The sequence below is a fragment of the Harmonia axyridis genome, chromosome 1 (genome assembly GCF_914767665.1).
Source record: "Harmonia axyridis chromosome 1, icHarAxyr1.1, whole genome shotgun sequence".
Classification (NCBI taxonomy): Eukaryota; Metazoa; Arthropoda; class Insecta; order Coleoptera; family Coccinellidae; genus Harmonia; species Harmonia axyridis.
In genome coordinates this window covers 24,169,294-24,192,550 of record NC_059501.1, presented here as the reverse complement: position 1 = coordinate 24,192,550, position 23,257 = coordinate 24,169,294, and the positions used below count along the sequence as shown (strand labels likewise).

At 31.1% G+C, this 23,257-nt stretch overlaps 6 protein-coding genes across 10 annotated transcripts in view; 4 read left to right on the top strand and 2 right to left on the bottom strand.

The window, feature by feature from the left end:
- The window catches only part of LOC123675887 (influenza virus NS1A-binding protein homolog A-like), a 49,600-nt gene extending 48,251 nt beyond the window's left edge, over positions 1-1,349 (top strand). For all 5 annotated transcript variants that reach the window (XM_045611470.1, XM_045611455.1, XM_045611463.1 and 2 more), the window contains one exon: positions 516-1,349. In XM_045611470.1, the coding sequence (XP_045467426.1) occupies positions 516-754 (239 nt within the window). In that variant the 3' untranslated portion in view covers positions 755-1,349. The remainder of the gene's footprint in view (positions 1-515) is intronic.
- A 1,691-nt stretch (positions 1,350-3,040) lies between these two features.
- Positions 3,041-4,664, bottom strand: LOC123689032 (nuclear inhibitor of protein phosphatase 1). The gene is made up of 4 exons (XM_045627823.1): positions 4,501-4,664; positions 4,222-4,436; positions 3,945-4,162; positions 3,041-3,882 (listed from the first exon to the last, which is right to left on the bottom strand). The coding sequence occupies exons 1-4, from the start codon at positions 4,527-4,529 to the stop codon at positions 3,352-3,354; spliced, it is 993 nt and encodes a 330-aa protein (XP_045483779.1). The 5' UTR covers positions 4,530-4,664; the 3' UTR covers positions 3,041-3,351.
- A 799-nt stretch (positions 4,665-5,463) lies between these two features.
- LOC123689029 (adenine phosphoribosyltransferase-like) lies at positions 5,464-7,899 on the top strand. The gene is made up of 3 exons (XM_045627822.1): positions 5,464-5,750; positions 5,806-6,043; positions 7,291-7,899. Exons 1-3 carry the CDS (start codon positions 5,638-5,640, stop codon positions 7,507-7,509), a joined length of 570 nt encoding a protein of 189 aa, XP_045483778.1. The 5' UTR covers positions 5,464-5,637; the 3' UTR covers positions 7,510-7,899.
- A 1,167-nt stretch (positions 7,900-9,066) lies between these two features.
- LOC123681250 (adenine phosphoribosyltransferase-like) lies at positions 9,067-10,546 on the top strand. Its single transcript, XM_045619538.1, has 3 exons — positions 9,067-9,310; positions 9,360-9,597; positions 9,654-10,546. The coding sequence occupies exons 1-3, from the start codon at positions 9,225-9,227 to the stop codon at positions 9,867-9,869; spliced, it is 540 nt and encodes a 179-aa protein (XP_045475494.1). The 5' UTR covers positions 9,067-9,224; the 3' UTR covers positions 9,870-10,546.
- Positions 10,540-16,287, bottom strand: LOC123681240 (TBC1 domain family member 31). Its single transcript, XM_045619510.1, has 9 exons — positions 16,127-16,287; positions 15,637-16,066; positions 15,438-15,586; positions 14,950-15,385; positions 14,535-14,886; positions 13,022-13,654; positions 11,900-12,276; positions 11,198-11,356; positions 10,540-11,093 (listed from the first exon to the last, which is right to left on the bottom strand). The coding sequence occupies exons 1-9, from the start codon at positions 16,198-16,200 to the stop codon at positions 10,725-10,727; spliced, it is 2,979 nt and encodes a 992-aa protein (XP_045475466.1). The 5' UTR covers positions 16,201-16,287; the 3' UTR covers positions 10,540-10,724.
- Positions 16,288-16,470: 183 nt separating this feature from the next.
- LOC123681243 (hydroxylysine kinase) lies at positions 16,471-21,748 on the top strand. The gene is made up of 4 exons (XM_045619526.1): positions 16,471-16,813; positions 17,783-17,982; positions 19,186-19,599; positions 21,287-21,748. Exons 1-4 carry the CDS (start codon positions 16,531-16,533, stop codon positions 21,485-21,487), a joined length of 1,098 nt encoding a protein of 365 aa, XP_045475482.1. The 5' UTR covers positions 16,471-16,530; the 3' UTR covers positions 21,488-21,748.
- The last annotated feature ends 1,509 nt before the right edge of the window (positions 21,749-23,257 follow it).

The following is a 23,257-nucleotide window of genomic DNA, read 5'->3' as shown; positions in this document are numbered from 1 at the left end:
GAGAACAAAAAAATGATGGCTTGGTGTATTATTTATGGTGTCAAGGCGTCGAGGAAATAATAAATAAAAATAAGATAATAATAATAAATAGTTAAAATAAATTTTACAAAAGTTAAAAATCTAAAATGAGAAATGTTGATATTTTTATCAAGATAAACACATTGAATCTAAGTGTATCTCTTATAATTGCATTGTCTGATCCCTCATGTATATACAATATAAATACTTGGTGGAATATGTATCCATTGAAACTGATGTAGCAGAAACATTACTTTTAAATAAATATAACTTTTCAGTAATTAGGAAGAAATTAGTTTTTTCAAAAATGATAAAGAAGCACTATAAGCATGAAAAAAATTAAGAATTACCAATATCAGACAATAATTGGGGTCTTCCAAACAATTGTTTTCAATCGGTGAAAGAAAAAAATACCAAAAAAAGAATAAACAACTAAATAAATACATATTACCATTCTTGATACTGCATCATATATCAATATTCATTTTCAATTCTAGGTAAGAACTTCCTGAACACCATTGAATACTTGGACCTCAAATCCAATGAATGGACCACTTTCATTCCAAAATGTTCCTCAGAAATACTGATTATACGTAAAAAACCAAGAAGCAGGAAGAATTCCCGAAAAAGTATTTCAGACGAGAAATCCAATGTAGCTGATAAAAAAAATGTTGAAGATCTAAGTTTCGACGCAATCCAGATCGCAGCGCCAGAAGTCATTCAAAATGGAGCATAAGTTTTTTTTTAATATTTCAAAACTAACTGTACATTGGTTAATCAAGACGTCATGATAGTGTAGGGAATTATGTTTTGTATGATGAGTATCCTAGTAAACTTTTCAGGAAATTGTGGCAATATTACCAATTTTTTATTGGTGTTTTTTTTTTTCAAATTGAATCAATTTTAAATAATGCATTTAATTCAAGTGATAAGGATTTTTCAGTTAGGTTTTTTATTTATCCGCAATTTCATAATCAGTATTTTAATCTAATGAAATATACAAATAATATGTAAGTTAATCTTGATCAATGCAATTGTATTTGAATATGTAAAATGAAAAAAAAGATGTATACTGAAAGTATCTATTTTAAATACTCTTTTTCACATTGCAATAAACACGAAAATTTTGTACAAATAATTAGTTGCAGTCATCTGAAAACTGTAATATGAAAGTTTTATAAATGTTGAAAGATATAATGAACGTTGACAGTTGAATATCTGATGAAAATGTAATGAGTTTGTCGTCTTCTGATGATAGGAGGGCCTATTTTGGTTCATTTCGATATGTTTCAATCCAATTTATAGCTAAATAAAATATTATTTACAAAGAACTTTTGTTTAAGTTATCCTTATATCCTGTTATAATGAATATATTTATTCGGATTTGATTATCAAAGATATTGTTCTTCTTTTTGTAGTGATCTTGGGAAAAGTTGAAAAATCGACATAACTTCTAGAAATAACCAATTATCACATCATATGTGTTCTCCAAATGGATAGTACAATCAGTTTTCTGTCCAGAATACCTCATAATCAATTCAAAACTAAAAAAAAAAATAACTTGTGTTAAGTCGAGACAGAAAACATATCAAACTTGATACTTTATTTTATATGATCAATATTCCCAGTTTCTTAGGAAATATACAGATTACCTAATAAAGGTGCTTGATTTTATTATGTGGAACCCCAAAGAGGTCTCTACAAATATCGGGTACTATAGATTTCCTAGCTTGGAATAGGAATCGACTGTTTGGCTGTCCTGTCACATAAATCTTGTTGAGAGGATTTAGCGGAGATTTGTGCACTATCTTAATTCAAGACTTGAGGTGTACCCGAAGACAATGTTGAATGTTCATGAATGAAGTGTTGCTCTGAAATTTTCGAGTCAATTTAAACTTTCCATGAAGAATCTTGAAGCGTTCAGAAAGAGATAGCACTAATTATGACAAATATTTGTTTCCGTCACACGTCCTTGATTTTGATAATAATTTCGGCATATAGGTAACTTTGAATTTCTTTCCGTTTTTTCTACAAATCCGGTTTTTTCAATGGATTTGAAAGTAGTCATTTTGATGTGCTTTTTTTTGTTCCAACTATGTCTTATAATCAGTTACATTGCGTTTTCTAAATGTGAAGTCAAAATTGACTCGTAACATGACTACAATGACCTTTGAGCGATTTTCATGCCTAAACTATAATGTTAATTATTATTTCGTCAGATAGACATTTCAGCGACTCTCTCTATCAATCTTATTCAAAACATTTTCAGAGCTTCAACACATGCAATTCCATTTGCAATGCAAACTTCAAACATATTCTTTTTTAGATATTTTTATCCATAGTAAAATCACGATACAAATTTGGATGGACTGAGAAAATGAAGTAATGTAAACAAACTCAACACAGATGACTCTCAAATATTAGGACAGTTATGGCAATTTAGCAACAATAAGAATTTCGTCATTGGAAATAAAATGAATTATCAATCTCTGGTATTTTCTTGTTAAAATGTATCTAGAGAAAATAACTTTGTCCCTACTTTAATTTATTTATTTAATACATTAATTCTACAAATAACATTGATGTTCGCATAGAATGAATATGTTCATTTGTAAAAATCAGTACATAGCAAAAGTAAAAAACCCCTATGATGAATGTGTCATTTTATAATTTTTAAGTGATGTATTAAACAATTTTAATGAATTTTTCTTCTTTACTTCTTCTGGTAAGTTGTTATATTCCATTGCTGCCTGGTAGATCGGTGAATTTTTGGCTGTATTTGCTCTTAATGATTCGATTAAATATTATCACCGGTTTTCTTCATATCCATATCTTATAATGTTGCCAGTTCATTTTCATCATAACTAAAATCTCCATATACGTAGTTCATTGCATTATTTAATTTTATTTTAATTTATATGTAGGTTAGTATATTTTTCTCAATAATCATTTATGTTTTCCAATTATGCACCACAAATGAACAGGTCTTAATAGAGTTTTTTGAATTGAATAAACAATCAAGAACCATGAATTTTATAATTAAAAACATAAAAAATACTTCAAGAAATAACTCGACACGAAACTATGTAGATACCAAAAATATACCATGAGAGTCTTTTAATCTTATAATAATATTAACACTTTCTTCAGTCATATTTACAAAAAAAGAAAATTCGCACACATTTCTTTTCAATAATAACACACTCTTTATTATCTTATGTGAATAAGAACACATTTATCACTTCTTAACTAATTTCTGTATATATACAAGTTGAATTGACAAATTTACAAAAAATGTTAAATATTTTGAACTTAACATTAGTATTCTTAAATTTAAACAAGTAAGGTTTGTGTTGGTTTCTTTCCAGGCCATGCTTCTTTTGCATATTTCTTTTTTTTCGGTTCTGAAGGATCTGTAATTTGCACTTGTTGAGGCACAAAGGGTGCTGGATTAGGTTGTCCCATGTCAACTTCAGGTGCAGGATTTGGTAAAACCATTCCTAACTTTGTACTTAAAGAACTATAAATGTTCATACTGGAAGAATGAGATTCTGGAGGCAAATCGTTGTATAGATCTACTGATGTATGACTTATTGGTTTTAATTGCTTGTATTCCGAGGTATTTATTCCAAGATTTTCTGATATTTTTTGCCTTTTGTACATTGGCACTACAGTGGTTTGTACCAGGTTTCTAAACCTGCCAATTGAAGGATCCACATCTTCTGGATTTATTATCTCTTCGTCCTCATTGAATGTTACAAAATGTCGCTTACGTTTTCTATTCGATGTTCTTTTATCATTGTCATCAGATATACCAAGCATTGATATTCTCCTGTTATGGGCAGTATTGAATTCTGTTAAATTCTGTGGATTGGAAATTAATATTTTCAATTGATTTGAATAAAATTTTATTACTTGCAACTTACGTCTAATTCAGTTTCAGTTTCTGGTAAGCCTAATAGACCTCCCTCTGTTTCTTCACCAGCTTTCTCTATCTCATCAATTATTGGCCTTATACCAGTCTGTGGTCTTTCTCTTATAATATAATTTCTTGTAGAAGCCCCAAAATGGAAATTAGAATCTATAGGCAACTGAGTTGGTTTATTTGCTTCTAATCTCATTGTTCCAATAAATGTTCCATGAGCTGAAAGATGGAAATTCTGAGGAAAGATATTTGATCAATGAAAGTGCTTTGTTACTTACTGCTTCCTATATCTACAAGAAAAGCTCTATTCAAATGTTTGTGCCACACAAGTGCAGCGTGCACTCTGGAACACGAAGCATGATCTATAGCAAAATCATTCATTTGGGCATTCCTTCCGAAGAGATAGCATTTTTTCTCATCTATCATTAGCTTTTGTATTAGTTTTTCGCCTTTCAAAACATCTAAATGTAACCCGGTAGGTGGAATACCAGCCCTTAAAATAAGAAATAACAAGCTTTATAACCTTTTTGTCTAGTTAAATAAAAAGGAGGACCTACCAATTAGGCACTTCATAGTGGTTTGCCATTGATATCGAAAGAATTGAAATTGAAAAATTATTACAAACTGTTTATAAATATGATTATATATAATTAATTGAATTAATGAATACTTTTGTTGTGGATCTGGCTAGCGAGTTCAAAATGACATTTATCATAGAGTATAGATTAATGAAGTCATAAAGTATGCCTTTCAAATTCCCATTACATTTCAAAATAACTTTTATACTTTTACTCTTACTCTTAAAGATTTTGGGGAATTCCATAAAAATTATAATCAAGCTGAATATTGAAATAAAAAATATTTTATTCATTCTTACCAACATAAAAAAATATATATAAAATGGCGGAAACATATCTCAGATATTCAATCCCTGATATTCTTCTTTTTTTTTTTTAATTCTGAGGTAACCCACCGAAGCATGACCGATACCCCTCCGAAGAAAAATTATCTCTCTAAATCAAAACGAATTTTTGACTACCGTCCAGGGGCGGTTCCAGGATTTCTTCAAAGGGTGGCGGTGCACAGTACCAAATTCTCATGAAAATGAAAGAAGGGAGATTTTTTTTCCATTTTTCAACATGAAGGGGCGCTCCTAGCTGCGTCCCCCCCTGTATTCCCTGGTACCGCCCCCACTAGTTGTGGATGAAATTCTTTACTTCATATTATTTTCCGGATATAGAAAGCAATAATAAATCATTATGGGGAAAAAGTTTTGTTTTTTTTCTGAATTCTACCATTCTACAATGGAGCATCAGGTGATGGGGTTTTATTTTCAAGGTCACTTAAAAAAATTTATCGAGAAATATATTCGAATTGAATAATCCTTCTCAAAGTGGCAAAGGAAAAGGCTATTGACTTAATTTCAAATCGAAGCAGTTTTGTTGCGTATATAACAATAATGTTATTTGTTTGTATAGATATTTGCACGCCAATGAACAAAAGACGTGAAATATCGCTGATTCTACTTCTACTAGCAAGTAGTGACTAAGTAACCTTATCTCTCAGACATCATATTCATTCAAATTTTAAAGTGCTGATATACATTTTCCACTTTTCTACCAAACACAAACACGGTATTGTTTCATCATTCTGACTTTCTGAGCGAATAATAATTTTCAATTTATCCCAAAACTATGGCTTCAACAAATGGAATTGATAAATCGGAAATTTTCAAACAAAGAGCAAAGCTGCTGGAGGATAATTTAGAATATTTTCCGGATTTTCCCAAAGAGGGTATCCTTTATAGGTAACGATACTTTTCTTTCGTCTTGTATTTGTTAGTTTTTATGATTTTTTTTCAGTGAAATGTTCAAAATATTGAGAACGCCCGAACTTTTTTCTATCCTTCGAGATCTATTGATTGAAAAAACCAAAGAATTCCAACCTTTACCCGATGTAATCATAGGCATTGATTCCAAGGGATTTCTCTTTGGGCCTCTAGTAGCATTAGAGTTGAAAGTCCCATTCGTTCCAATAAGAAAGAGAGGAAAGTTACCAGGAAAAGTAAAGTCGGCTTCTTATGAACTAGAATATGGCAAGGTAAGCGATAATTGTTGCTTCACATTGTTTACTCTTTTTATTATTTGTTCTCCTTTTCAAACTCGTGATGACCTTGATTCATTTCGCACGTGCTTTGATTGCTTCCTGGCGAGATGAAGCACATTGGCGGAGAAAATAAAGGAGGAAAAGGTTTGCTTATGGTGTTACTTGGCAATAAGAGAAATATGATATTTTAGAGCTGCTCAACTCATTTCAAGAAATATTAGAAAGATTTTATTAAACGTTTCATTTCAATTTAAGATTAATTAAGAAAACGCATGAATTTCTCAGGAACTTTTATTACTTATTTCGTCTTGCATTACAATCAAATTAGGTTCATTTCTTAATAAAAAGTCGCAATCTGTTGAACGCCCACCCATATTTCAATTTGACAGAGTTCTCTACATAATTACCTGTTCCTAATCCCAAAACATATATTCAAAATTAATAAAATTATGCATATTTATATGATTTCATGATAGAAAAGAAAGCACTATTTGTCAAAATAAAGTACTTGAAGTCGGTATATGAATAAGTATTGCTTATTTTTCAAGATTTTCAGGTATCGCGACTTCTGTATTCGCTGAACTGAAGTTCCGCTAACATTCTCCATTTACTATCTCACCGTCCGGCAAAAACTCCAAGTGTATTACAACGTGAAAATCGAAAAAACTTTAATAATCAATTCCGATTTTAATGATTGATTTGCACTAGTTTCAATCCATTTTTATGAATGTGGGGTCGGTTTATACTCGTTATTTCAACTAGTATGTCTTCAGAACTTCAGCTATCGCTATCTTACCTTGCAGTACTAGTTGAGAGACAACATCGTTTTATGTATCCAAACAATCGTTTGAAATGGTACGGGATTGATACAGCAGACAGAAAGATCAGCGATTTAAAGTTCGGTTAAAGACATTGACGAAAGGCCAAAGCGAGGCAACTCCTCCACTACATCTCGACTACTGTTGAATTAATTGTGCATTCGTATACATGTATGTATGTATATATGTATGTGTGTTTTTGATGGTCGATTCTCATTACGCCTTATCTCCGTTAGATATTGTGATACATTGTGAAAATCACAAAGCACAGTGCAGATGATCTCACAGAATGAAATATGAATATATTTTTAAATTAGGAATTCTCTGTATTTTTAACCTAATGTTACATACATTATATATGTTAAAAAAATACCCGATTCACTAGAAATATTCACTTATATAATTTGATGTCTTATTTTTCAGGATGTTATGGAAATGCAAGAAGGCTCTATTAAAAAGGGTCAAAATGCTGTTTTAGTGGACGATTGTCTCGCTACAGGTGGAACCTTAGAATGTGCGAGTGAACTCGTCAAGGCCTTTGAAGGCAATCTTATTGGATGCCTAGTAGTAACAGAAAAGTACGAACTTGATGGTTATAAAAAACTTCCTTGTCCTGTAAAATGTTTGATGAAAGTAAAATGAATAAATCACGCAATTGCAAAATATCAGTCTGAAATTCTTACGGAAATAGTATTTATTTGAAATGTTATAATGTTAATCATTGAATGATAAAAACAAAGAAGTTTGTTGAACTTTCTCATTGGATGTGAATTACGATCCAGACGATCATTTTCATTTTTGTGTTATCTGTATCAATATCCTCTTGAATATACCCATAACATAATGTATATCTACTATACTATTAAGTTAATTAATAATTTCTTTGCTGTTTTGTTATCTGTGATATTTTTTTGTCAATTGACCCTTGTGAGTAATTCACCGATATAGATTCATGGAATTCCTTCAATAAATATCCATTGAAAATTATTTCAGATAATGTATATGCTGATAAAAATATAGAACCTAATAGTGCTTTTTGATTAAACCTCTTCAAATTTACGATATCGACTTCTACAATTAATTGTATCAGTAAATGATAACATTTTGATGATTTTGTAATACTGGTGTTCGCCTAGTAGTCTAAACACAACTATATTGATTTGTACAGATTGCATGTTTTCAAAATTTCATTGTGCATTTTTGACAGTTTTTCCCCGACCAGATCGCAGATCACAATGTCAAAAGTTTTGAATTTTGAGCCAGGAATGTTCTCAAATGAATACATTTCCTGATGATGACGAATTCGTGGTCAACTTAAATTCTGCCCGTTCTAAACATCAATATCATATCTCGCGATATGACCTGAATATTTTTCTCAAATGATTTAAAAAATTAGGGATTAGATTGAAAAAGCATTTTGTACCTATTTATATCTGTAATGATAATTTACCTAAGTTAATACTCAAGACGAATATTGGATAGAAAATATCCCGAGGAATATTCAAACGTGATATCGAAATGAAAACCTAATATTTTTGTGATAATAAACGGACCCGAGCAATATAAAGAATAACAATTTCAATTTTCGAGGGAAATTCAAACAGAATACCGAAAAAAAATATTTTAGTGACAATAATTCGACCAGATGTAAATTTTGCGGTGTATATGTTTTTACATTCATCTTTCAACATTTCAAGTATGATGCAAAATTTCATGTTGATGACGTTACCAAAAACAATCAAAATTCGAGCAAAAAAATATTTCCGAAACAACAGATTCAACAACATCATTTATAATTAAAAAAATGAGCAGGATTCGGTCCTTAATTACTTGATGGAAATTCATTATAATAAATGAAACATGCAAGGTTTTTTTACAAATAAATTTGTGGTAATTACAGGGCTAAAATATTACAGAGAAAGAGCTAGAGAGTGAACTGTTTTGTCTGTAATTTCCATGTATAAACTAGATAATCTTTCTCTATCCCACAAAAATCGTACTATTTTTGACTTGGTCGCATGGATATACAAATTATTTCAAAAACGTCATTGATCTCCATCAATTTTTTTAACTTAACTACATCTTATATTACTTCTAAAAGAATTACTGCACGCCACTGGTTACAATTGATAAGTTCTTTTATTCTAGGATTTTTTGACAACAATACAACGTATGAATCTTCCAAATGAATAGTAGTATTGGCAACAATGGCGCTCAAAAAACTAGATTTGAATTTGAAATCCTAATTGTAGTATCAAATACTTGGTAATCTGTTTATCTGTCTGTGGTAATATTTCGGAGAGTAGAGACTGATGTGTGGAATAAACTAGTAGAGTGATACATCTGACCCTTTAATCATGACGTCAAACGAAACAAAGAAACAATTGATAAAAGACAATATAAAATGTTACCAGGATTTTCCAAAACCGGGCGTGATTTTCAGGTGTGAAACGAAAACTTTAAATTAATTGGAGCTAAATATCTTTTTTTAGGGACATCTTCTCCATTTTACAGAAACCTGAATTATTTGCCATACTCAAAGATTTGCTAGTTTACAATGCAAAGTCGTTTGCAGTTCGCCCAGATGTGGTTGTTGGATTAGATTCAAGAGGTTTTCTATTTGGGACTATACTAGCGTTAGATTTACAAGTTCCATTTGTACCAATAAGAAAAAAAGGTAAACTGCCAGGCCCTAAGAAAACAGCAGAGTATTCCCTAGAATATGGAACTGTAAGTTGTTAAAAAAAGTTGTAAAATTGACTTAAATTATTCTAACTGCATTTTAGGATATACTGGAAATCTCTACAGATGTTATAGAACCGGGTGCAAATGTTTTAATCATTGACGATTTATTAGGAACTGGAGGAACCCTTCTAACAGCTTGTTCACTTGTCGAAGAAGTTGGTGGAAAGATATCAGGTTGCCTAGTAGTAATTGAATTGAAAGAATTTCAAGCAAGGTCAAAAATTAAGTATCCTTTAATGAGTTTGGTTCAATTTTGAGAACATTGAAGTTGGGAAAATTATGTCACAAATATCTATTCATCAAGTAACTGATAATGTTTTGGTACTTGAAAAAAATCTAAATCAAATACATAAATGTCAATAGTAATGTTTTCATCTCCATTCCTTCTTTTGATATCATTAATATTTTGTCCTCATATTGAGAATAATGAAGTATTGAAACAAGAAATTAGATTTGTATAATTCACCACGATTTTACTACATTATGGAAACTTGGAAATATTAGTCACTGGTACTTTGTGCTGATTTTCTCAAATTTTATGTTGATATTACTTGATCTACTCCATATACATATATTTCGAAAGTAATTAAGACAATTAAGTCTTTCCCAGAATAATTTTGTTGGTTAACTATTGAATTGAAAAGTATGTGATAATAATCTACATTCCTGAAATGAATTAATAAAAAAAATACTCTGTTTTCACATATAGAATAAGTATCTATATGATGAGTGTTGGCTATTTAATTGATTGATGAAAATTTAGAGATTATTGATGTTTATAGTGTGAATCAGTTTATAAAAAAGAAAACTGAATTGTGTTATATAACATAATTGTTGTATCATAGTTCCTACTATATTTGTTCTTCCATTATCCAGATATCCTCATGTCTATATTTTTTACTATTTTGCAGTAATTAAACCATTGTCAATTGTAGACTTGACTTTTATTAGATACAATTTTCACAAATCATTTTTACAATACTTTATCAAAATATGACCACATACATTAGCATAAGTATTTGATATTTATCATTATCATGGATTAACTTAATCCAAAGTACTTATTACTAAATTGTGTAAACTGAAGCAGGCATTGGGATATTTTAAAAAAATTATTTAAATTTTTTTGTATTTGCAAATCTCACTGATTTGTTTGGTATTTTCTTTTTCCACCTTCTGAATTTCTTTGTTTTGGGCTTTTGAGCTTCATTCTTAGAAACTTTGGAACTAGGAGGATAGCTTTCATTTGATACTGAAGCTACCAACTGGTTCCTTGAAGAAATCAATGGATAATTTATGTACTCATTCTCAGAATCTCTGTTCTGTTCCGATACCCCCATCAATGCAGCTGACTGAGTATTTGTAGTAGCTTGAGTGGAAATTTTAGAATTGCTCTCGTCTATTCTAGATTTTGAAAGGGCATTCAATAAATTGCTTACTTCAGCTTCTAGTTCTTCTGTTTCTGTTTGAAGTTGCATATTCTGAAATAATATATGCACAATTTCAGTTGAATGAACAATCATTGACCTCATTTATCTACAGAAATTACCCTATGATAACGTTTAAAATAACCCAAAATACATACTTTGATACAGCTTTCACTTTTAGATAGATCCAAATATTCACTTGAAAGTTCCTTAGCAAGGGCTGTTTCAACTTTTCTAATTAGGTCATCCATAGCCAATAAGCTAGATACTACATTGTATTGCCTGATTCTTTCATTAGCATCAGGTGACTGGGATATCTACAATTAAAGAAAAGCACTGACTTAGTGTCGGGAGCTTTTGGGAGCTCGTTCATGCGCCTGAAGACACAAAGAACTGTTGTATGTACTACATGAGATGTGAATTATTATGTCATTGTTGTCTGTTATTTTATCTAGATGAGGAATTCTCATGATATGATCGATACTTGAGCATTTGAGTGATTATTTTATATATATGAACTGAATTTCAATCTATTCGATCTGTTATGGAAATATTAGGCATTTTGTCATAGAGATATTGGAGCTTCAAACAGTTATTCTACATTTATATGTAAAATTTTCAACTACATTAGTTTGGTCGTTTTGAATACTTATAGAACCTTTAATCGTATTTTGCCCATTAAAGAAATTAACCGCAAGAGGGAGATCCAAATCTCCCCTTAAAATTTTGAGTTTCTAGGTCTTTCTGTTCAAGAGTTGTTGATTTCAGAGACGGACGGACAAAATCAATTCTGACGATGAATTGAGTCGAACCTGTATACTAAATACATATTGAAATATTTTTGGAACTTTCTCTGCTACCTTCTTAATTTCCTTCAAAATTTTCCTATGTTCTTTTCTAATTGTCTCGTGCAATTGAGGTTCATCTATCGAACTTGAATCTTCCTTCAATAAAGCCTCAATCTGCATTTTGTGCTTTATAAGCTCCGAATAATGCCGTAGAAGCATAGCTTCCGCTTTCTCTGCCAAGTATTCATCTGTTTTACTGTTCGTTTCTATCTCACTGTACATCATGTCAGTAGCCAGTAATTTTTTTCTGATGACATCATTTTTAGAGTATTCAAGAATTTTAGCCTGATGCTGATCGAATTTCTTACGGAGCTGTGTTAGACGTTGTAAGTGATGTTTTGCCCTGATCTGTTGGTTCTGTAGTTTTTCATTACAGGCCTTTTTCATTTCTGTAAATTATAGGAGAAATGTAAAAGTTTACTTTGTTCCAGTTTGTGTATCAGCCAGGAAGCGAGCACAAAATAATCAAATGAAAAATTTTATTGAATATAATCAGTTTATAGAAGGTGTAAAAGAATTCAAACAGTAATATATCAAGTGAATGTGAGGTAGGAATTATAATATAATGAAAATGATATTTAAGTTTCCTGATAGCAGATATCCAAATAGCAGATATACAGCATTCAAAACCGACTCAATTTATTTTAAACGTACAAGTGATATGGAAACCACTAAATTTCAAATGCTAGAAAATAAGATACTATTTTCATTTTTCGCTATTTACTTGTACGAATTTGAATCTTAGTTTATCAGAAATAAATGATAATTTCTTCTTGTTTAAGTTTCATGTATAAGGTATTAATTTTTTCTATTTTGGAAATTTTTTTTAAACTTCCAGGAATGTTTTAACCCTATGATTCAGGCTAATTTCCTCATTTATTTTATTGTTTAATTGCCTTATTGGACTCTGCTGAAATTCAATTTGTTTATTTTCATTTTAGGATCCATTATTGCTGTATACAATCTATAAATTATTTGGTAAACGGGAGCATATGCATAAAGATTTTTTGTTTCAAATAGTGAAGTATAACAATAAGGTGCATAGTTGGAAGATTGTGATAAATCATTGATAAGATAAGCAACAGAAAATATCTAAAATAGTGCTGTGAGACTGAACTAATTTACAGAGCTTACCATACAACCTGTTTTTCTCAATTGTTTCTATGTCAGAGTCCAACATTTTATCTATTTGTTTCTTTTTATCCAAAAGTAATCTGGCCTCTTCAACTTCAATATTGCGCAACTCATTCTTCAAATCACTTAATTTTTGAGTTTCATTTTCTATTATAACTTTAGGATATCCATGAAAAACAGGATAAACTCCCTTTTCAAGATTTGTGAACATGTTCAAGTACTTATGTGGATGGATGTCTGGTTTAGTTTTTTCCTTTATTTTATAGCACTTTGCCAAAAATTTCTTCATATCTAGCGGATTCTGCTTGTGATAAAAATTTTCGATTTCTTTTGTATCTTTCAAATTCAACAATATATTTCTCTGAATAATGTTATATCCAATCACAGTACAAATGAGAAATGAGGGTTCATTTGTCAGTATATGGTCCCAAAATATAAACCAGGACTGAGATGTTAGTACTTCAGAAAAAGCACTCTCTAATAAAGACCATGCATATTGTTTGGAAGTTATACCATGGTTGTTAATATGACGAAGAAGTTCTGGATCCCACTCCAATAACATATTTTCTATTATTGCCAAGATGTTAATGGGTGGCAAAGGAAAATATTCGAACCAGTATTGACACCAATTTACTAAAATTGGATTTTAATTAGCGGATTTTTATTGAAAGATCAGAGAAGTTGAAACAGAAAGCAAATTAAAAATGTTCAATATCATCACCATTCTTTTTGATATAAGCTGCTTTGAGTTGCATCAAAATATTTTCAGTTCTTTTGGAAAAAATCAAAAAAAGTATAAAAATAGTAGAAGTGAAAATATGAGGACCCATGTTTGCAGGAAATTTTGTTTTGTTCTTTCTAACCATTAGTACGATCTAACCTTTCTTTGTTACATTTTTTTTTTGGATACCCTGTATTACCAAGACTCTGCTAGCATAAGATATTGATGGAATACAGTAACAAAGCACACAGAAAGGAACTAGATTTCTGAACTCGCACATACTCTAAGCTTCTGAGAAGTTTTACAAAAGCCTCAGTCAGGACAAAAAACATTAAGACAAATAAACAAGCTAGACACACTTTTTCATTTGGAAAACACTGATCTTAAAAAAACATCTGCATTACTTGAAAACTAAAATATTTAGTCAAAGAAAACCTGCTTTCCAACATGGCTTCACAGCAAAAAATGTAAAAAATGGTCAAAACTGAAATGATAAAAATGAATTCTGGGTCTCAAACTTTTCTTTGGAAAATATGAGACAACTCTGATAAATAAACTAAAATTAAAGTTGCCAAACAATTTTGAGCCAAAAGCAAGCAAGAAACCAAGAACCAACCAAGAAAAAGGTTGGATATCCAGGTTTTTCTTGATATTGAAAAATGGAAACAAGGCCTAAGAGAAATAAATGAAGCTGATTAGATAGATTTTCATCAAACCTAAATGAATTCATTTCCAGATAACATAAGAAACAATATATAAAAATATTGATAATGCTGTATGAAATATACTTACATAAAATAGTGGCCACTGCTTCAAAACAAACCATTGGTTTATTCTGAAAGACTTTGACGAAGGGGTAGACGAAAACAGGTAAATAATACACATGTGAGAAAAACCCACACCAAGTTACCAAATTATTTAGGAGACACCTCAAACTTTTGAAACTTCTATTTTCCATTGGATACTCTTTATCCAAATTCTCAAAAGCTTTGTGTGCTTGATACTTGATGATTGCATCATAAACTGTTTTGTTATATGGAAGTTGTAGCAGCTGTTCCCAAATCATCATACGATAATTTTCTGGATATTCACCATATTCCTTGAGAATTAAACGAAGTTTATCTATATTTAACATTTCTTCAAGCTAAAAAAATGATTTCTTTTGAGTACCCACAATATAACAAAATATGTTTAAATGAAAAGTTACCTCATCTTTGAATTCCACCACTTTATTTGGAGGAATCTTCTGATGCAATTTAAGTTTCATTTTTTTCTTAGTAAGAGCAGTTACTTTTGCAGGTTTTTCAACAAACATACTCAAGTCGTATATTTCTATTTCTCCAGTAGAGATTAAGCAGCCCAGAAATAAATTAGGGCCAGAGTGATCCACTTTAAGGATTTCATTTTGTGTCTTTAATTCACTTATTATTATGTCCTCTAACAAATCAAAAAATGACAGAACTCCGTGTCCTGATAATATTCCTAATATAGGGTTTGTGGATTTTTTATAGGATATAAATTTCAAAAATCTAATAGTTTTCACATATTCCGGCATATTAACAAATTTGAGAACTTTCCATGCTTTTAGTGAATAGATGGCTATACAAGGGTCATTTCCAGATAATGCCATAAAAGAACCATCACTAAAATATAATTATTAATAACAGAAATATAAAGATGGAGTAAATTTCTCACTAAGATAATGTGAAATTTTTTATATTAATATTTCTCCAAGTAGTTGCTGGAATAGCTCTCAAAACTTTGAAAGATCCAATTTCCCACACATTTATCAAATTGTCAGTATAACAACCGATAATGTGATTTGAATTTGGCAAAAAAGAAACCTGAAAATTGATTATTAAGTTGTTAACTTCATTTCAGGAATATTACTTACATATGACAAAAGAGATCCTTCTTCTAAAGCCAATATCTTTAATTTTGAGTTATCCTGTAAATTCCAAATTATTGCTTCTGTTTTAGAAGAAGTCAAACAGTATACACAACTGGAAAATGATATATTATTTGGGGGACTTGCATGCCCAAATAATTTTGCCGTAATCACTCCATTCTCAGAATTCACTATGAATATTTCATTGCTCCTTTGTCCAATAAGAATTTCGCATGTTTTGAAAGAAGAAAATTGTAGTAGAGTACATGAATTAACAACAGGTAATCCCCAAAATTTGCGGGACGTAATATTGATGAAAAACAAATTTCCATTATTGTCGGAAGAGGCCAATATGTTTCCTTCATCATTGAAACATGTATGCAGAAACCTTAGTTTTTGTGACTCGGTATCAGTATGATGTATTCGAAGAATAAGGCTGTAAAGTATATTGTGAGAAAAGATTTTTGTATAATATACTTTTAATACTTCCACTTACCCGTCTAATGGCCTTGGGTTGAGCGTAAAAGATTTCTTTCTGATTTCTCCAGTACTCTTCACTCTTAAATCCATTCGTTAATAGAAAATATTGAGTAAAAATTCAAATATGCTATTCAATATTTGTTTGTTATGTATATTTTGAAGGATTCACAGAATAATTGAACGAAGCATAGAAAATTATTTCCTGCAACCTGCAACCCAAAATACATCCAACAAATTCCTTATCTCATAATAAGTTGCACGACTAAGGCGCAATTGATGAACAATAATTAACTTTTTATTTACTCAATCAATATTATCTGAATACTAACAGAGAGACATAAATGGCACTTGATATCTCCTAGTGCATTATGTATTCAATCTTTGTAAGCAGATCTCCACGTTCAGTCGAGGGAGATAAACATGAACAAAAATAAAGCAGAGACCATTGTTTCTGCTGAAAATATTAAAGCAATTGTTTCTCCAAAAGATGTGGAAACTATTCTTTTTGATCTTTACGGACTAGAAGTTATTGAAATTAAAGATCTGAATGGTTACGATGACAAAAATTTTATGATACAAATTAAAAATTCGAAAGAAAATGATGCTTTGTGTGATAATAGATATGTTTTCAAAGTGATCAATTCTTTGGATTCAAAGGATATAAATTTTTTTAGAGCTCAGGATTCGGCTCTTCTTTATTTGGGTAAGTAAACTGAAGTATTAATTTTATTATTAAAGTTATTAAATATTCATTAATTTAATAAATGTAGAAATAAACTTTAATCTAATACTAAACTTTTTTTTATCGACGTTTTATTGTATCTTCTACTGATTCCGAAAAAAAAAATTCAAATAATTCTCTCGAAACTCTGAGGAAAATTTAATTATCATAGAAATTTAGATGATAAGCTGTGATGAATAAATTCATAATTAGTTTTTCTGCATATTTCCCCGATCTGTAGCAATGTTTCATAAAGATTTCATAAGCTCGTATAATTAGGTATCTTGAAAAAAGTAGCACTACAAGAAACAGCCTTTGTCTGGAAAACAAAGCGTTTGCAGATCCATGTTCATTTGACTTTTTTTTATCAAAATTAAGCAAGGAATCTCTCATTTTCATTTGTACCCTCAATTAAGGAACACCCTGTATAACATTTCGAGAGTTTCAACATATGAAATCCCATTTGCAATGCAAAATTTAAAGGTGTACAAGACATTTCCGCACAAAATCAAAATGAATTTGCACTGAAGAACCTAGTGAGAAAGCTAGGTTGTATCCACCCTTAAGACTGATATTTTATTTGCATAGCTATCATTTTCCGTGATAATATCCAATATTCCGATAGATGGCTAGAAGACTAACTATCTTCTCAAAGTTTTAGTTCTCTTGGAATAAAATCAAACTTCTATGAAAATACCATATAGGCAAACTCAAGATTTTGATTCGAATCGAATTCGGTTGATATCGCTTCTATCGCAATAGATGTAATTCAGAATATGTTAATGTTAATCACTTCAATGAACTACAATTGACTGAATTGAAAATTGTTTTGATAGAATTGGCGCCTTTTGTAAGCAATAAATTGTTTCAAATCATATAATTCATTTCAATCTATTTAGATGTTTACAACATAGAAGTAGGTGATTTTATAATATTTTTATAATTTTCCAGCTGATAGGGGAGTATGCTGTCCTATTCCTATTGAAAACAAGAATGGAGAATATCTCGCTTTGAAGCAATTATCTAGTGATGCTCATATTGTGAGACTGTTAAAGTTTATTCCTGGTATCATTTTGGCACAAACTGAAATAAATCCTGTTCTTTGTTACGAATGCGGAACTATTGTAGCTACTATACATGTGAAATTGAGGGTGAGTGAATGAATGCGGTACAAAGTAGGTATCTATTTATATGAAAACGAATGTACAGGATGGGCCGAATACGCTCTATTGGTGATGACGTCACACACCGCCATTTTAATCCTCCTGTCAGTGTTCGGAATCCAAACAAACAAATTGTCATTCAAATTAGTACGTTGTCGTTGAAGAAATTGGCTTATTTGGATAAATAAGATTATTTGAAGAGAAATAATTTTAATTGTAGTTTTCAGTTCTATCAGAATATGTAGAAATAAACGATGTCCCATTGAAAAAAAAATTATAGCGATATCTCATGAAATATCAATTTACGGAAAATTCAATTCGTCAAAGACACCAGATTAGATTATTAATTGAATTTAACATTGCTTCAATGTAAGATTTGCATATTTTTCTCAGAAAATTTGTCTGAAATCTGAAACAAATATAATATTCAAATTTTCTCGAATAGATCTTCATTACAAAGTTAACAACTTTTTTCTTCAAATGAGAACCAATTTTTTTATTGGTCATGTGGAATCTACGTCAAAAAATAGTGTAATACCTACATACTACTAAAGGGCAAAATCTCATTTTTTTCTGAAGAATGGTCTGATTCTCGTTAACATTATCGAAGTTTCATCCATTCATCTGATTATTCAGAAGTTATGGTGAAAAAAAATAATTCAATAATTAATAGGTATAATGTTTTTAATCTTAATTCCATATGCAAAAACTTGGAGGAGGCAACATAACTGTAGACTCCAATAAAGGATGTGAATGGCTCATCTCATGAATGAACGTGCGCTCAAAGCTCATGACATCACGTTAGAGATTTACTCATTCTTTCACAACTTTCTGTTGATTGAAAACTTCAGATATAATTTTCTAAATAGGCTTTCCTTACAGTGGCGTACATAAGCATACATAAGCCTTGGGCGGGGATAAAGAAAAAAATTTCAAATGTTCCTTCTTTTGAAGAAGTTTTCCAAAGAATTTTGCTTACTCATAATAAGATTGTGATATATAAGGTTGTTACATATAATGGTTATTCCTCCTGGGGGGGGGGATATATCCCCCTTATCCCAATCCCAATTCCTTATATCAATTGTTAGAGAATACTGTAAGATAAGTGTTCATTGAAGGATAAGGATAAAAATAAATAAAAATTGAGTTTACGATCAGATGTTGAAATCTACAACTCTTCTGGTTTTTCAGAACTTCTCTCATGAAGGTTATAAAGATCGAAATACTCCATGGATGTTAGCCAACGTACCACAACTTCAGAATTACATATTTGCAGTAAAAGACGACTCACGGAAAAAATTGGTGACTGATATTATTGCAGCCTTCACCTCAGAGGTTCTTCCCAAGTCTGAGAAACTAGAAAAAGGTCTTATTCATGGGGATGTTAACGAACAGAATGTACTGGTCGAACAGCAAAATGGACGGTGGCATGTAAAGGGAATATTAGACTTTGGTGACAGCCATGAGGCTTGCCTCTTGTTTGATGTAGCTATTACCATGACTTATATGATAATTGAAGCTGAGAATATCGACTACGGAGGTTATGTATTGACTGGATATAATTCCGTGAAACGTCTGCTACCTGAAGAAATGAACTTGCTCAAGGTAAGCTTGAAAACTAATCTAGTTTGTTTTCCTGATAACTCCAAAACTACTGATTTAGTACAGGGTATCTTAGATTCGATGCTCACTGAAAGCATTTCGAGATATTAGAAGTTTTAGAAATTTTCGAATATCTTGAATAGAAACCAAGATAAAGCAAGGTATTTGAAACAGTCATTTTTCAAAAACGTTCTGTAACTTGAGAACGAATCAAGATATTTATAATTAGCTTTGTGATATCTTATTTTTTCGATAAAAGAGATCAGAGGTTCTTGAAGATTTTTTCTCTAAATCTTATAGTTTTTGAGATACTTTTCATGAGCATTGAATTTGGGATACCCTGTATGCCAAATTTGAGGAGGATTGTACCCACCACTTAGAAATACAATCCGACTCAACAGCTCTTCATCCCAAGCCAAAATGAAATTTTTTTCTTGCAATCAGAAAATATCTCTAGGACAATACTTGATGTTCCAATATACAGAATGGTCCAATTAGAATTGTTCAGTCATAAAATTCTGGAAACGTCGAGAGCGCTCAATTTTTATTTGGAGGGGCAAATCTTGTGGAAATCGTGGGTATACGATCATCACCTCAAGTTGAGTGATATCCCCTCGAAGAATCTTAAATGACTTTAGGGGTCACTGAGACATAATTTTGCAGGTTTTACAATTCTACTTATGAATATCCAAAACATATTTTGTTTGGCGTTTTTTTTTGGTGTCAGAAACTTGTTGGTTGTGATAGTTAGAAAGTATGAAGTGATCAAGTTTCTGAACGAATTTTAATTCATTGGATTTTTGAATTGCACACCATTCATTTCTTATCATTATTAATGTTTTTGTTCAACATTTATTTCACCAGCTGTAACAATTCTGGTGCTATTTGATTGTATCATACTTCTTTTCTTTGGCGTAGATATTCTTAAACTAGATGCCATCTTAAACACTACACTCACACTTCTCACACGAAATAGTCGAAATGTGTGAAATCAGGAGATTTTGAAGGCCATTCATTAGACCTTCCCTCTTCAATTCAACTCTTAGGAAAATGATAATTCAAAAAGTCACGCATCTACTAGGTCTGCAAATACATTTCTTACATTACTTTCAATGAGTTTTTTACACTCCTATTGTCATTTAAGATTCTTGAGGGGATTACTTCTAATTATTATCTGATTTTTGTGTACTACACATTAAAAAACTCGAAAAAAAATGTTCGTTTCTTCTACTGCTCCTTCTACTCACGCATCAAATAAGAAAACCATAATTTTTTGGTTCATTATTTCAAATTTCAAACCTTCGGAATAGGTAGAGGAAATATTCTTCAACACCCTCCTTGCTTTACCCAATAGTCGGAGAAAGTTTCTGGATGGTTAATCACTGTGTCATACATATCTAGCTTTCTTAGAATTTAATTCGGAGTTTCAATGTATTTAGTGTGAATAATTTTTGAAAAAATAAAATAAAGTAATTTCACCAAACATTTTTGTAGAAATCACTTTGTTTTATTTTATTTGAAATGAATTTTATTCAAGTAAGGAACAGGCGAGGACCCAGGCCTGACTTTTTTGGGGGGAACTTTAGGAAATCTTATAAAATAAATAAATATTTTTAATGAGATAACTAAAAGGTTTCACTTGGATTATTCATGCCAACCTGATATATTTATTTTAATGTTCTCATTTCAGATATGTGTATGTGCCAGATTTTGTCAGTCTTTAGTTATGGGAGCTTTCACTATCACTCGAGACCCGGAAAACACATACGTGATAAGAACAGCGAAAGCAGGGTGGACCATATTAGAAGAATTATGGAATATTCCTAATGAAGAAATATTGGGAAGATGGTTGAAAATAGGCGAAAATTTTGAATCGGCTAGTTATTACTGAATAATTTAGAAATATAATACTCTATGTCTTCAACTGGAAAAGTCAATATTTATGTAGACAAATTTTGAATTTTTATGACGAACTAAATCCTCGACTTTCTTTGTTTGAAAATATTCATTCCAATGAACATCCTAAGGAAGGTTTCTTATTCAAAAAGTTTTTTAGTGATATTTATTTTGAACTGAACTGGTTTTGAAATAGTTTCGAGCGATTTTGATAAACTTTTCTTCGCCAATGGGAGCAGATCATAGAAATATAATATCATTATATTATATTTCTATATATAAATATAATATAATTATATTATATTTCTATGGAGCAGATAGTGAATTAAATAAAGAAGCCACTCTAATTTTGTAGGACAAAAATTATGTGTGTTATGGAAATATATCTTTTATAAAAGAGAATGGATTTTTCTGATGACATCAGGTTTGTATAATTTCAACAAGCTTCTTTTCATTTGCGTGATATAAGATACTAAATGAAAGGATCAATTGATATACTAACTGACAAAGAAACTGCAACACTCAGAAGGAGCTGTTTAAATTTTAATTTTTTTGGTAGGACATAGATAGTATAGCAAGGAGTAAATGATTTAAATTTGGAGAAAAAACGAAGGATGTAAAATTTTTTTCAATAAATTTTTTAATGATATGTTTGACCACCGAGATTATCTATACACCCCCCAACACGTCTCGGCATTGATGCAATAAAATGGCCTATTCCTTCCTGCACTAGCTGTCTCAGAGCTTCTAAGTGCTTGGGGGCTGGGGTAAATTTCCAAGCCTTCTACCCATGATGTTCCAAACATGCTCGGGCGAAGACTATCTCCTTGTGTGATGCCATATGCGACATCAAGTTCTCTTGAAAGGCCACATTCCGGTCTCATTTTCGTTTGGTTTTTTGAGTTGAGTATCCGTACCAGGTTTATATGATTCTTATTTACACCTTTTTGTTGCAATCGATCGATCGAACGCCTGCTTCAGGTCTATGAAGCATGTGTACATGGGCTTATGGAACTCTATGTATTTCTCTATCAGCTGACGCAGGATAAATTTAGCATCTATCGTAGATCTATAGAGAAGGAAACCTTGCTGCTCTTTGGAGATTCCTACTTTAGCAGTAATTTTGTTTTTCATACTTAACAATTTCTTGAAGAGTAAGTTATTTACTAGAAGGTTCTAAAAAAATGGACAAAATCACAGGTGTATGAAAAAAACACCTCAGTAAATAATATTCTGAAATTTTTTACTGAAGAGTTAAAGACATCTTCTCTATATTCAGACTTGAGTATATCAATAATTATCAAGCAATTTTACTTCATTTTGTGTCATGTAGCTGTCAAGGTTTTGAAAACATCAATTGTAGAAATTCACTCATCATGGAACTACAGAACGGCATCTTCGAACAAGACCAAACCAAATTCATCATAGATAAAGAAACTCTCGATTCGATTAAAATAACAAATACTCCCATGGGCGATTTCCAGTATGACGACTTTCCTTCAAATCCACTCTCCAGCGACTGTTCTTCTTCCGATTTTTCCGATGAAATACTATTCAACAGCCTCTGTGAAAGCAACGAGAAGCTGTTGGATACTCTGGCAAGTCAGCTGCGAGATGTTAATGGCGAATTGGATGCTATGATTAAGAAGCTCGATGACACCGAAGAGGACATCTTGACTAGACGTGATTTTCGCAAAGATATAGAAAGGTTGAATGTGGAGTATGGCAAACAGATTGGGAGGGAAGTTGAGCAGGTGGAGAAAAT